This window comes from Arachis duranensis, chromosome 10, assembly GCF_000817695.3.
Source record: "Arachis duranensis cultivar V14167 chromosome 10, aradu.V14167.gnm2.J7QH, whole genome shotgun sequence".
Taxonomy (NCBI): Eukaryota; Viridiplantae; Streptophyta; class Magnoliopsida; order Fabales; family Fabaceae; genus Arachis; species Arachis duranensis.
Window position 1 is genome coordinate 46,845,128 of NC_029781.3, and position 13,772 is coordinate 46,858,899.

The 13,772-nt window shown below is 43.7% G+C and overlaps 2 protein-coding genes across 2 annotated transcripts; both read right to left on the reverse strand.

The window, feature by feature from the left end:
* Positions 1 to 10,103: 10,103 nt before the first annotated feature.
* Positions 10,104 to 11,144, reverse strand: LOC107469706 (uncharacterized). The gene has a single exon (XM_016089087.1). The coding sequence runs from the start codon at positions 11,142 to 11,144 to the stop codon at positions 10,104 to 10,106; it is 1,041 nt and encodes a 346-aa protein (XP_015944573.1).
* Positions 11,145 to 11,720: 576 nt separating this feature from the next.
* Positions 11,721 to 12,509, reverse strand: LOC107469705 (uncharacterized). Its single transcript, XM_016089086.1, has one exon. It carries the CDS (start codon positions 12,507 to 12,509, stop codon positions 11,721 to 11,723), a length of 789 nt encoding a protein of 262 aa, XP_015944572.1.
* Between the last annotated feature and the right edge of the window lie 1,263 nt (positions 12,510 to 13,772).

Consider the following 13,772-nt stretch of genomic DNA (forward strand, 5'->3'; position numbering starts at 1 on the left):
CTTAAGACCTTCTCTTCCCTCAAGGTCAATGGGTACTGTAGGGTTTCTTGGATGAGGCTTTTGTTGTTGCCCCCTGGTTTGGTGCTGGCTAGCTTTAAAGTGCGTAGGCTTGGGAGTTTTGCTCCCGCGGTATATGTCGAATCTCATATTCTCTGAAGTTCCCAAGTTATTATTTGGTTTTGTCCAGGTACTTTTTCATAGTGGGATCCTTTGCCTGGTAGCTTCCTTCTATCTGCGAAGTGATTACTTGTGAATCGCTAAAGATAGTAAGCTTTTGTGCTCTGACATCTCTAGCCAGCTTCAAACCAGCCAGTAGGGCTTCGTACTCTACTTTACTATTTGAGGCGGGGAACTCGAATCCTAAGGAGAGTTTGAGTTGGTTCCCTTGGTCGCTTTCCAGGATAACGCTTGCTCTACTTCCGGCTTTGTTTGATGAGCCGTCAACGTAGAGGCTCCATTCTATGGGGGTCCCTGGGGTGTCTGTATACTCTGCGACGAAGTCGGCCAAGTACTGAGATTTGATGGCAATGCGAGCTTCGTACTTGAGTTCGAATTTAGACAGCTCAACTGCCTATTGTAGAATTCTTCCAGCCAAGTCTGTTTTCAGCAAGATGCCTTTCATGGGTTGATTGGTCCGTACCCTGATGGTGTGGGCTTGAAAATATGATCGAAGTCGCCGGGAGGTGAGTATGAGGGCGTAAGAGAAACTTTTCTATCTTTTGGTAGTTTAGTTCAGCCCCTTGTAAAGCCCTGCTGATGAAGTAGATGGGTTGTTGTCCATTGTCATCTTCTCTGACTAGTGCTGATGCTATCACACGACTTCCTATAGCGAGGTATAGTATCAGTTCTTCTCCTTGTCGAGGTTGGGTCAGGATGGGTGGTTGCCCCAAGAATGTTTTAAAGTCTTAGAAGGCTTTTTTGCACTCTGGGGTCCATTCGAACTTCTTTCCTTTCCTTTGTATTGCGTAGAAAGGGAGAGATTTTAGTGCTGGTCTGGCTAGAAACCTGGACAAGGCCGCTAGTCTCCCATTTAGCTGTTGTACCTCTTTTACGCAGGTCGAGCTTTTCATGTTGAGTATGGCTTGGCATTTGTCTGGGTTTGCCTTAATGCTTCTATGGGTAAGCATGAGCCCTAGGAATTTTCCGGCTTATACCGCAAAAGTACATTTTGTGGGGTTTAGCCTCATCCCGTGCTTTCTTATGGTTCCGAATACTTCGGCGAGGTCGGGGAGCAGTGCTTCCTCTTTTTGGGTTTTTGCTAGCATGTCGTTGATAAACAAAATTTAGCATGCCGATTTAGAATTCAATAATGGATATGATCGTGAGTATAGTCTAATCGACATTCACAACTTTGCATCAAACAATCCTACAATCTATAACCGAGAGTACTAGTCTCCCGAGTCGTCCTCCCTTGGAATTGCTAGAGAATGCATATTATTGATTAGGAAGCTTTGTTATGATTCTTCTAGATGTTTAGCGAGAATAGATGGTAAACTATCAATATTAAAAGACTTGGCCTAGGGTTGGCATTAGAAATTCTATCATTATAGTTTCTTCAATGATGATAACAATTAGGCTTTACTTCATTTAGTTAACCCCTAGGCATAGAGGAAAGTCGAATGAGATTAACTAACTTGAGTCACAAGTCCTAGTTTTACCCTAGGGAAATCTAGCTTTAGTGCACTCCAAGTCAATTAGCAATTCCTAATTCCCAATCAACAATTGACATAAACTATTCAACATTCTCTAATGGTCCAAACCCTTATGCCAAGTAAGAAACTTTTACTCCATAACTAGTATTGGCATTTTATCAAACACTTGATGAGCAAGGATGAAAGACATAGTGAGAATGAGAAGAAATTAGAATTAAAAGCACTTCAATGCAAGAAATTAACAACAATTAACTAAGAACAACAATAGAAATGAACTTCTCAAGAAATTGATAGAATCTAAAACTACAAAGTTGAATCTAGGATCTATGAGAATTGATCAATTACAAGCACTAATTGAGATTAGAGAAGAAGATCTATAATAGGAACAAAGTAAATTGAGAATTGCAAATTGATCTCACCAAAGAGTGATTGAGAATTTAGAAATTGAAGAAGATGAACCCTAATGAGAGGTTGAAATCTCTCTCTCTCTCCAAGAGTGTAACTACCACTAGGAAAATATCTAGAATGTAAAAATGAGCAAAAGTCCCCTAACCCTTCAACCCTTGGTCTTTTTTAAGCTTTTCCCGCCAAGGCACTTCCCCAAAATGGAATCTCCAACTGTCTCCACGCCCAGGTCACGTGACCCCTTAAAAAAAAAAATCATATTCGAGCATCGGCGCGCTCGCGCAAAGTACGCGCGCGCGCCACTGGGCCATCTTGCAATTCGAGCGGACGCGTGACGTACGCGTGCGCGTCCATGGAGGTCATGGCTCAGCCGCTACACGTGCCGGCTCGTGGCTTGGCTTCTGACTTTGGCTTCTGGCTGCGCAATCCACGCGGGCGCGCCATGTATGCGCACGTGCCCTTGCTGAAGTTCCCAAGCCTCAATTTCTCATGCTCTCCTCTTTTGCACCCACTTTCCTTTTCTCCTCCGGGTCATCCATACCCTATATTCTGAAACCACTTAACACACAGGTCATGGCATCGAATGGCACCAATAGAAGAATAGAAATGTATCTAGTTTAATGCAGAATAGGCATGCTTTCATCCATAAGGAAAAAACTAGGGGAGGAACACAAAACTGTGTATTTTCATATGAAAAGCGTATGGAATCGTCGATAAAACCCCTGAAATCGATACAAGATAAACCCTAAAATTGGGGTTTATCAACCTCCCCACAATAAAGAAACCAAAGGATCATAAAAGTATAGGACTCATGAGGTGCAACCTACCTACATGAATGCAACTATGACTAGTGCTACTATCTACTTGGTTAGGAACAAATCAACCTTCCTAAGATACGTTCAAGCATGTAGGGTAAGCTTGTGGGCAATACATGGGACTTACCAATTTTTTGTCATCAAGTGCAATATACGCAACTTTGCATGAAGAACGCTCGTGAGAGTCGGGAACAAGAATTAGAGCCTTCGAACCCTCACTGGAAGTGTTTACACTCTATTCGCTCAAGTGTTTAGGGTTGATTCTTTCAATTTTTCTCCTAATCATGCTTTCCAAGATTTGTTTTCCATCTAACAATCAACATTCATTCCATGCATGTATACAAATATCTTGAGGTCTTGTCTTTAGGTTGTAATGGGGCTAGGGTCAAGGTAGGATGCATATTTGGTCAAGTGAGCTTGGGATTTGAATCTTTGATAAGCTTAAGCTTCCCACCTAACTTATGACATCCTATACAATTTCAAAGCTAGCCTAACTACCCATTTTGCACTCCTTCACATACTCATGTATCTCTTTTTGTTTCACAACACTCATGCATTGATTTTATTGAGCTACACTTTGTCTTGGGGTATTTTGTCCCCTTTTTTTTTCTTTCTTTCTTTTTCTTCTTTTTCTTTCTTTTTCTATTTTTTTTATATACAAGAGCATCAATGCATAAGGTCTATACATTTGATCAATACATGAGCATGTACCCAATTCCTAATATTTTCAATAAAAAGACAAAACTACCCTTTTATTCACCCAATGTCCCAAGATTCCCACACTTGAATGATACTCACACACACTTGCCTAAGCTAATCAAAGATCCAAATTAAGGACATTTATTATTTTTCACTTTAAGGCTTGTAATGTGCTAAAATAAGAACAAGTGGGTTATACGTAGGCTCAAATTGGCTAACAAAGGGAGATAAAAGGTACGGCTATTTGGGGTAAGTGAGTTAGATGAAATGATGGCCTCAATCATATAAATGCATGAATGCAAGGAATAATGGACATATAGACTCAAACAAAGCAAGGATCAATCTTATAGAGAGAAAACAATTGCACACAAGAAGGAGAATAAGTGACTATAAGATGTAGCCACAAAACAAGGCTCAAAGCTTACTAGCTTGTGTTCTTAGCTCAGAATTCATGTTCCAAAGTACAATATTCGATGTTCTAAAGTACAATCTTCAAGCAAGTTTAACATTAAAATATTCAAAATTGGCAATGTCAAGGTTGCCCCAAAATCTTGATTTTGCCCTAAAGTATTAGTTTCCTAGGAGAAAGTTCATTGTTCCAACCAAGCAAATTTATCATGCAAATGGTGTCGAAGAAAACCTAATCATGCAACCTATCCTAACTATAACGGAGTTCAAAAATTTATTCGGGTGTTACCTACGGAGATCGGTCAGCCGACCTCCCCACACTTAAAACTTAGCACGGTCCTCCGTGCTATAGGTGATGCGCAATGGGTGGCCAAGTCCCGAGTGTCCTTCATCTCTGTTGTCATCACTATGTCCGCTTGAAGTAGCGGTAGATGTGGAGATATCCGGTTCCTCTATAGGCGGGGTGACAATGCTTAGAAGCTTCTTCACGTGAGCATATCGGCGCTGGTTACGCCTCTCATAACGGTCCAATTTCTTGTGAAGGTCTTCAAGACGTTGGGTGGCTGATTTTTGTGGTGCGGATGAAGTAGTGGTGTTGCGAGTTGGGGTGAATGGTCCAAGGTCCCTGGTGACTTCTGGCGGCTTGAGGCACCTCTTGGTCGGAATAACATCACCCTCGACTGGGATTGAGGTCCTCCTATCCTTAGCCTCTGGGTGGACTCCGGCTGCCGTTACTACTTCGGTCACCATAGCGGGGAAGGGTAAGTTTCCCTTAACATGAATATGCCCCATGGATTGGCGAATGGCATGCGGAATGTCAACCGGTTTCTCAGTTAGGATGCACCATACCAATAAGGCAAGCTCGGCGGTAATGGATGACCCATGGGTGCTCGGTAGCACATAGTGAGCTAGGATTTGGGCCCACACCGTGGCTTCTTGAGTGAGAAAACGTGCATCTAAACCCTTTGGTCTTTGCTTTATGGTTCCCCGAATCCAGCATGTTTCGGGTAAAGCTATTACGCAGAGGACTGCGCTCCAATCGAACTCACGTTCGTTGCATGCTGCCAAGACTTCTTGATAGGCATCATATCCATCCGCTAATGGTCCAATGTTGAGTACTCCTTGGATGGCCTCCCCCGTGACTGACACTTGCTTTCGGCGCACAAAGATTGAAGTGAGAAGGGGTGAGTGGTAGTTGGAGTAGAACTCCACCACCCATGATAAATTGACCTCCTTTGGTTGCCTCAAGAGGAACCTCTATTGCCTCCGGTCAATGTGTGGCATCATTATCGGAGTGAGGTGGGCCGGGAGGACTAGAAGGGGCTTCGGGTGATAATTCCGCTCAATCATCCTTGAGTAACACAAGTTCGCAGTAGCGGTTAGGGAACTTGTTGGGGTCCTTTGGAGGGTTGTCCTTCTCTAGAGCATCAACGGCACCCTTAACCTTCTTTAGGAGGGGTTTGGCTGTTGGTTCTTGGCGCGCTCTGTTGGTGGTCCGCTTCTTCGGGGCTTTCCCTTTGTTCTTTTTGATGACCATCCTGCGATAGTAGAGAATAAAGATGATATTAGGCCCAAGGAAGTGTAACAAAATGGGATCATGCAAGTGAGAAATTGTGCCCTAAGAGTATGGGTATCGTCATTACATGACAGCTGCAACATGTAACTAAGATAATATTTGATAAGCAAGGCAAATCACTGGCATGTGGTATAGGGGTAGTGTAAGCATGCAAGTGAAAGGCATGAGAAGTATATACCCACAAATACCAAGAGTGGAAAGCAAGTTATGAAAAGGTGAGTGGGTAGATTGTAAAATATGAGGGTGTACCAAAGAGCAACTAAGGTATTGGGAAAAGCACATAGTTAAGAAGCAATGAGTCAAAATGAGCTCAAAAATTCATGTATGCTTTTCCTCAAACACTTGGCGTGCACCCTTTTGTAGTAAGCAAATGGGGGAAGGGGGAGCAATGTAACATTCCACAAACCAATATGAATCACTACAATGCACAATGGTTGTAAGAAAATCATGCAACACATCTCATCCATCAATGCAAAAGAAGTTAAAAGAAAAACACCCATAAAGAACTAAGCAAAAACACCCCAAAGAAGTGAGGGTTCAAAAGAGGGGGGAATAGAGAAAAAAAAGAAGAAGAAAGAAAAGAACTACTTAAGAGAGAATAAAATCAACTAACTAAGAAGCAAAAGAGAGAAGTAGAGCAAGAGGGAGGCATAGTAAAGTACCTTGAGAGAGATGGAAAGGGGGTATGGGAAAGGAGGTTGTATAGTGGGGTGATGGAGAATGGGGGAAGCAAAGTAGGGGCCATCGGAGGTGGGTGGTCACCGGAGATGATGGTGGGAGGTAGGTGTTTGGAAGGAGAAATGGTAGTGGATGGTAGAGGGGGCAAGAAGAAAAGGGGAGAGGAGAATGATGGGAGCAAGTGTGCTCCCCTGTTATATTCACGTCGGGTATCCACGCGTGTGCGCACGGTGTGCGCCCGCACAGAAAAGCGGGATAGGGTAGTGGCGCGTGCGCACACAATGTGCGTAGGCGCCCATGTGCTTGTGCTGGTGGCACAAGGTTGGCTCAGGGGTGGCACCACTTTCTGGAAGAAGTACCAGAAGTTGGCTGCAGAAATGTTGGCGCGCGCGGCAGGTGCGCGCACGCGGCAATGATGTTATGCCTCAGGCATGAGATTGGCCTGGGATTGGCTTAACTCTCTGGAAAAATAGCCTAGGGGTTGCTGCAGGACTAGCGGTGCGCGCGCGGCATTGGCGCGGGCGCGTCCCTAGCGTCATGAGTGGACTGGCGCGTCAGCGCCTATTGTGCGCACGCGGCAGAGGCAGAGTGCTGGGGGCTCAGTGCAGGCGCGAGAGTGGCCCAACTCTCTGGAAGAAGTACCAGGAGTGCACAGGTGCGATCGGCGCACGCGCGTAAGATGCGCTAGCGCGTCGATCCGCGAGTTGCCAAAAGAGTGCGTATGCGCCATGTGCGCGCGCGCGTGAGTGGCCTGTGCCTCAGGCATGGTGCCGGCGTAGTGTGGGCGCAACTCTCTGGAAAATGTATGGAGGGGTAATTCTTGCAATCCACACGTCCGTGCACGTGGCGCGCCCACGTGGATGGTCGGAAGTGCCTCATATGCGCGTACGCACCGGGTGCGCGCTCGCGCGGGGAGGGGCTATTTCAAAGTTTTCATGTTCTTGTACCAATTCAAGCACTCCAACCCTCCAAACAGCCACTCAAGCACTATAGAAACCCTGTTCTACATGATAAAGTACCAAACGAACTCAACAATTAAAACAGGTTTGAAATCAAATCTAGCTACAACTTTATCAAATACCTAGCTACAAAACATGAAGTCAAGACTTGGGCAAGTATCAATCAAAGAAGAATTCATTGACTATGTACAAATGGTAGATCTTACCATGGTGGGGTGTCTCCCACCTAGCACTTTTGTTTACCGTCCTTAAGTTGGACTTCCACTAGCTCAAGGTTCTTGTTCAAGAGGTGCATCCCTCAAGAGGAACACTTCAATTTTCTTGGAGTTTTTTCTTTGCTCACCATGGTATAATTTGAGACGGTGCCCATTTACCTTGAAAATGTCCAGACTTGATGGGTGGTGCAAGTGGTAAACCCCGTAAGGTTCTTCTTTCTCTACTTGGTAAGGTCCATCCCATCTTGATCTAAGCTTTCCGGGTAGCAATCTTAATCTTGAGTTGTAAACGAGGACTAGCTCACCGGGTTTAAATTCCCTTCTCCTAATGTTCTTGTCATGAATGGCTTTCATCTTTTCCTTGTAGAGTCTATAATTGTCATAGGCTTCTAGTCTTAAGCATTCTAATTCCGCCAATTGAAGCTTTCTCTCTACTCCGGCTCCACCCAAACTCATATTGCATTCCTTTATGGCCCAATAGGCTTTGTGTTCGATTTCTACCGGAAAATGGCACGCTTTACCGTATACAAGCCTAAAAAGGCTCATGCCAATGGGTGTTTTGTAGGCCGTTCGATATGCCCAAAGTGCATCGGGGAGCTTAGTGCTCCAATCCTTCCTGTTCGGCTTCACAATTCTTTCCAACACATGTCTAATTTCCCGATTAGAAACCTCAGCTTGGCCGTTTGTTTGCGGGTGGTAGGCCGTGGCAATTTTGTGCGTAATGCCATACTTTCTCATGAGGCCGTCCATTTTCTTGTTGCAAAAATGGGATCATTGGTCGCTTATGATTGCTCTAGGAGAGCCAAAACGACAAATGATATTGTTCCTCACAAAAGAAAAAACAACATGAGCATCATCCGTTCGGGTGGGGATTGCCTCCTCCCATTTTGACACATAATCGACGGCTAACAAAATGTAGAGAAAGCCATTGGAATTTAGAAATGGTCCCATGAAGTCGATTCCCCATACATAAAAAATTTCACAAAAAAACATATTTTGTTGGGGGATTTCGTCCTTCCTAGAAATATTTCCAAACCGAATACATTGGGGACAAGATTTGCAATAGAGGGAAGAGTCTTTGAGAAGGGTTGGCCACCAAAATCCGCAATCAAGGACCTTTCTTGCCGTTCTTTGGGGGCTGTAGTGGCCACCGCCTTCGGAAGAATGGCAAACTTCCAAGATTGCTTGGAATTCGGTTTGGGGTATGCACCGTCGCACTATTTGGTCCGCCCCACACCTCCACAAATAAGGATCGTCCCAAACATAGTATTTGGATTCGCTTTTCAGCTTATCCTTTTGATGTTTGTTGAGGTTGGGAGGGAAGGTGTGTGAAACCAAGTAGTTTGCTATGGGAGCATACCAAGGAACTACTTCCGAGATTGAGTGCAAACCATCTAGAGGAAAAGAGTCATTGATAGGAGTGGTGTCGCTTTTTGTGTGTTCGATGCGACTTAAATGATCCGCTACTAAGTTTTGGGAACCACTCCTATCCTTGATCTCCAAGTCAAATTCTTGTAACAAAAGCACCCATCGAATTAATCTCGGTTTTGATTCCTTTTTGGTCAACAAGTACTTTAATGCCGCGTGGTTCGAGTACACTACTACCTTGGAACCAAGAAGATAGGATCGGAACTTGTCCAAAGCAAAAACGATAGCTAGGAGTTCCTTTTCGGTAGTAGTGTAGTTGGATTGGGCCCCATCTAGTGTTTTGGAAGCATAAGCTATAACGTAGGGAATCTTACCTTCGCGTTGTGCTAACGCGGCTCCTACCACATAATCCGAAGCATCGCACATGATTTCAAATGGTTGAGTCTAATTCGGCCCTCGTACAATAGGAGCTTGTGTCAACGCCACTTTAAGCTTGTCATATGCTTCCATACACTCTTTGCTCAGCTCAAATTCAGTGTCCTTTTGTAGTAGTCGAGAGAGAGGTAAGGCTACTTTGCTAAAGTCTTTGATGAACCTCCGGTAGAATCCTGCATGTCCAAGAAAGGAGCGGACTTCCCTCTCGGAGGAAGGGTAAGATAAACTAGATATGACATTTATTTTTGCCGGATCTACGGAGATGCCTTCTTTTGAAATAATGTGTCCCAAAACAATGCCTTGTTTAACCATGAAATGACATTTTTCAAAATTTAAGACAAGGTTTGTTTTAGTGCATCTCTCCAAGACTTTTTCAAGGTTGCCTAAGCAATGATCAAATGAGTCACCATACACGCTAAAATCGTCCATGAAAACTTCCATACATTGCTCTAGGAAGTCCGCAAATAAGCTCATCATGCTTCTTTGAAACGTTGCCGGTGCGTTGCATAGGCCAAATGGCATACGCTTGTAGGCATATGTTCCAAAGGGGCAAGTAAATGTGGTTTTTTCTTGGTCCTCTAGAGCAATGTGTATTTGGAAGTATCCGGAGTAACCATCAAGAAAGCAATAATATGATTTACCGGCTAATCGATCAAGCATTTGATCAATGAATGGTAGTGGGAAGTGATCTTTTTTTGTGGCCGCATTCAATCTTCGGTAGTCTATGCATACCCTCCAAGAATTTTGCACCCTTGTTGCTATAAGTTCACCGCTTTCATTTTTGATTGTGGTCACCCCGGATTTCTTTGGCACCACTTGGACCGGGCTTACCCACTCGCTATCCGAGATGGGATAGATGATGTCTGCCTCAAGTAACCGAGTGACTTCCTTTTTCACAACCTCAAGAATGGTTGGATTAAGTCTCCTTTGAGTTTGTCGGACCGGTCTTGCTCCATCTTCAAGAAATATGCGGTGCTCGCATACTTGGGGGTTATTCCCACTAGATCTGCCAAACTCCACCCGATTGCCCTTTTGCTTTTCCTCAATACATCTAGTAACTTTTCTTCTTGTTGAGGGGTTAGCTCTTTTGCAATTATCACGGAGAGCTTGTGGGCTTCATCAAGATATGAGTACTTTAAGTGGGGTGGTAGTGGCTTCAATTCTATCTTTTTGTCATGATTTGAAGTTTGGATTTCCGGATGGTTTGTGTGGTGTGTGGTGTTTAGTTTGCTTGGATCTTCATTTGCTTCTTCAATCATGCACTTCTCATCCAACTTTGCAAGGTACACTTCGGCAACAATGTTGTCGATTAGGTCACACCGGAATAGAGAGTGATTCTCCGGTGGATGCTTCATTACTTCTTCTTCTAGGCTAAAACTCACGACCCTCCCATCTATCCCAAATGAGTAGGTTCCCGAGTAGGCGTCTAGCTTAAATCTAGAAGTCCTAAAAAATGGTCTTCCAAGTAAGATAGATGATGCTCTCTCGGGTTCATTTGATGGCATCTCAAGGACATAGAAGTCAATCGGAAACACCAACCCCTTAATATTCACCAATACATCTTCCGCCACACCCGCTACGGTTATTATACTTTTATCCACTAGGACAAATCTCGCTGCCGACCTCTTTAGCGGTGGTAACTTCAATACTTGGTAGACGGAGAGCGGCATAATGCTAATGCATGCGCCAAGATTACAAATACAATCTAGGGATCGAACTCCATTGACGGTGCAAGTGACCATACAAGGGCCCGGGTCATCACACTTCTCGGGCAATGCTTCCATTAAAGCGGAAATAGAACTCCCTAATGGGATGGTTTCCAATTCAAGAATTTTGTCCTTGTTCATGCATAGATCTTTGAGGAATTTTCCATATCTAGGAACTTGATGGATAGCATCAAAAAGGGAAATGGTTACCTCGACTTTTTTGAACATTTCTATCATTTTGGGGTCGAGCTCTATGCGCTTCTTAACTTTCTTTGCAAGTGTTGGAAATGGGAGTGGTTAAGCAATTTCTTCTTCCAAGGTTCTCTTTGTCTTGGGGGTCTCTTTTGTTGGTTGAGCTTCTTCATTCTCAACTATGACTTGTGGTGTCTCCTCTTCCACTACCTCTTCTATATCTATTCCCTCCTCCCCTTGAGCGGTTGGGATGGGATTTGAATCCTTTGCTCACTTCTCTTTTAATTGTGTTCCGGATCTTAGGGTGATGGCATTGATGCCTCCCTTAGGATTGGGTTGAGGTTGAGAGGGGATGACGCTTTGGGTTGGGGGTTGAGGAGTGGGATTTGACGGTGGGTCCATGCATGCGAGAAGGGCTTGTAGTGTAGAGGTGAGGCCAGTGAGACCGGAAGCAAGTGTGCTTTGTAGTTCCTTTTGGCCTTGAATGATGGTCCGGAGTGTATCATCTTGGTTAGATGGGGAGGTCGGGTATGTGAGTTGAGGGGCTTGTGATTGGTTGGGTGGTGATCTTTGATGTGGTGGTTGGTATGTTTGGTAGTTTCTTTGTTGGTTTTATTGGTTGTATGGTTGGTTTTGTTGGTTGTATGGTGGCCGGTTTTGTGAGTTGTTGTTGTTCCATCTTTGACTACCTCCGTTGTTGTTGTTGTCCCTATTTCCTTGTTGATGATTGTCCCTCCAATTTTGATTTTGATTGCCACTCCCTTGATTGTAGCTTCCTCCTTGATAAGGGTACCCTTGGTTAGGATTACCGCCTTGGTAGTATCTTTGATTTGGGCGGTCATAAAAATTGTGAGTAGCCGCCAAGGTGTTATCTTCTTGAAGGCTTGGGCACTCATCCGTGTAGTGGGAATAGCATGAACAAATGCCACACACTTTCTGAGGGACCAATTGTTGATTGTATTGTTGAGGGGGTGGTGGTTGTTGGTATGGTTGAGGTTGTTGTTGGTATGGTTGAGGTTGTTGTGGTTGTTGTTGGCTCAATTGGAGTTGCCTCAAGATGGATGTCATTTCGCTCAAGGATTTGGTTAGAGCGGTGGTTTTGCTACTAGTTGATACCTCATTCACGATTTTTGGGCAGTTGACTCTTCGTCTCATATGTTGATTGGATTCGGCTAAGTCGATGATAAGTTGCCATGCCTCCTCCGCTGTTTTATATTTAGATAAAGAGCCATTGCTAGAAGTGTCCAAGAGAGTTCTATCTTGTTCTCGCATCCCTTGACATATGTATCCAAGCAGCACTTGAGTGTCAATCATGTGATTAGGGCATGCGTCTAGTAGCTTACGAAACCGTTCCCAATATCCGTATAGTGGTTCCGTTTCACCTTGTACAATACATGACATTTCCTTCCTTAGCCTATCCATCTTTTCCGGGGGAAGAATTTATCCAAGAATCCTCTTCTAAGTAAGTCCCAATCGGAAGTGACTTCACTAGATAGGGTGTAGAACCATTCTTTAGCCTTGTCCTCAAGAGAGAAAGGGAAAGCAAACAACCATATAGCAACCTCATCGGATCCTTCTTGTCTAGTTGTTGAGCATATACGATGAAAATCTTTGAGATGTCGAATAGGGTCTTGTGCGGGAAGTCCATGGAACTTAGGTAGGAGGTTGATCAAAGCGGTCTTCAGTTCAAAGTTTGCATTCAAGTTGGGGTGAGTTACATGAAGGGGTTGAAGAACATAATCCGGTGCACCCGCTTCTTTGATAGTAACTCTCCTCGGAGCGGCCATGGTGTTAGTACCTAAAGCAAAAGAAGAATTGTTAGTGATATTGATGGGAGAATGGTTATTGCCTTCTTCGAGTGACGGTTCAATATTTACTTTTAATAAGGTGGGTAAGGTTGTGAAGACCTTTTCACCTTCCCCAAAAGTTAACCGCTTTCGAGCTTGTCTAATATGAAGCAAAGTTCGTTTTATTTCCGGATCAAATGGGACTAAGCTCGGATTCAGTTGTGAACGCGTCATGCAATGAAGGAGAAGTAAAACTCATGGTAATGATGGGGTTTAGTTACTTGAACAAAGAATTACAATGAAATGCACTATGTACATATACACATATTTACTCTAAACAATAACATGGCACACTAAGCAACTTCCCCGGCAACGGCACCATTTTGATAAACGAAATTTAGCATGCCGATTTAGAATTCAATAATGGATATGATCGTGAGTATAGTCTAATCGACATTCACAACTTTGCATCAAACAATCCTACAATCTATAACCGAGAGTACTAGTCTCCCGAGTCGTCCTCCCTTGGAATTGCTAGAGAATGCATATTATTGATTAAGAAGCTTTGTTATGATTCTTCTAGATGTTTAGTGAGAATAGATGGTAAACTATCAATATTAAAAGACTTGGCCTAGGGTTGGCATTAGAAATTCTATCATTATAGTTTCTTCAATAATGATAACAATTAGGCTTTACTTCATTTAGTTAACCCCTAGGCATAGAGGAAAGTCGAATGAGACTAACTAACTTGAGTCACAAGTCCTAGTTTTACCCTAGGGAAATCTAGCTTTAGTGCACTCCAAGTCAATTAGCAATTCCTAATTCCCAATCAACAATTGACATAAACTATTCAACATTCTCTAATGGTCCAAACCCT

Bases quoted from the DNA above. Each gene is read 5' to 3' on its own strand.
- LOC107469706 (XM_016089087.1), bottom strand. From the start codon at position 11,144: ATGTTCAAAAAAGTCGAGGTAACCATTTCCCTTTTTGATGCTATCCAT.
- LOC107469705 (XM_016089086.1), bottom strand. From the start codon at position 12,509: ATGTCATGTATTGTACAAGGTGAAACGGAACCACTATACGGATATTGG.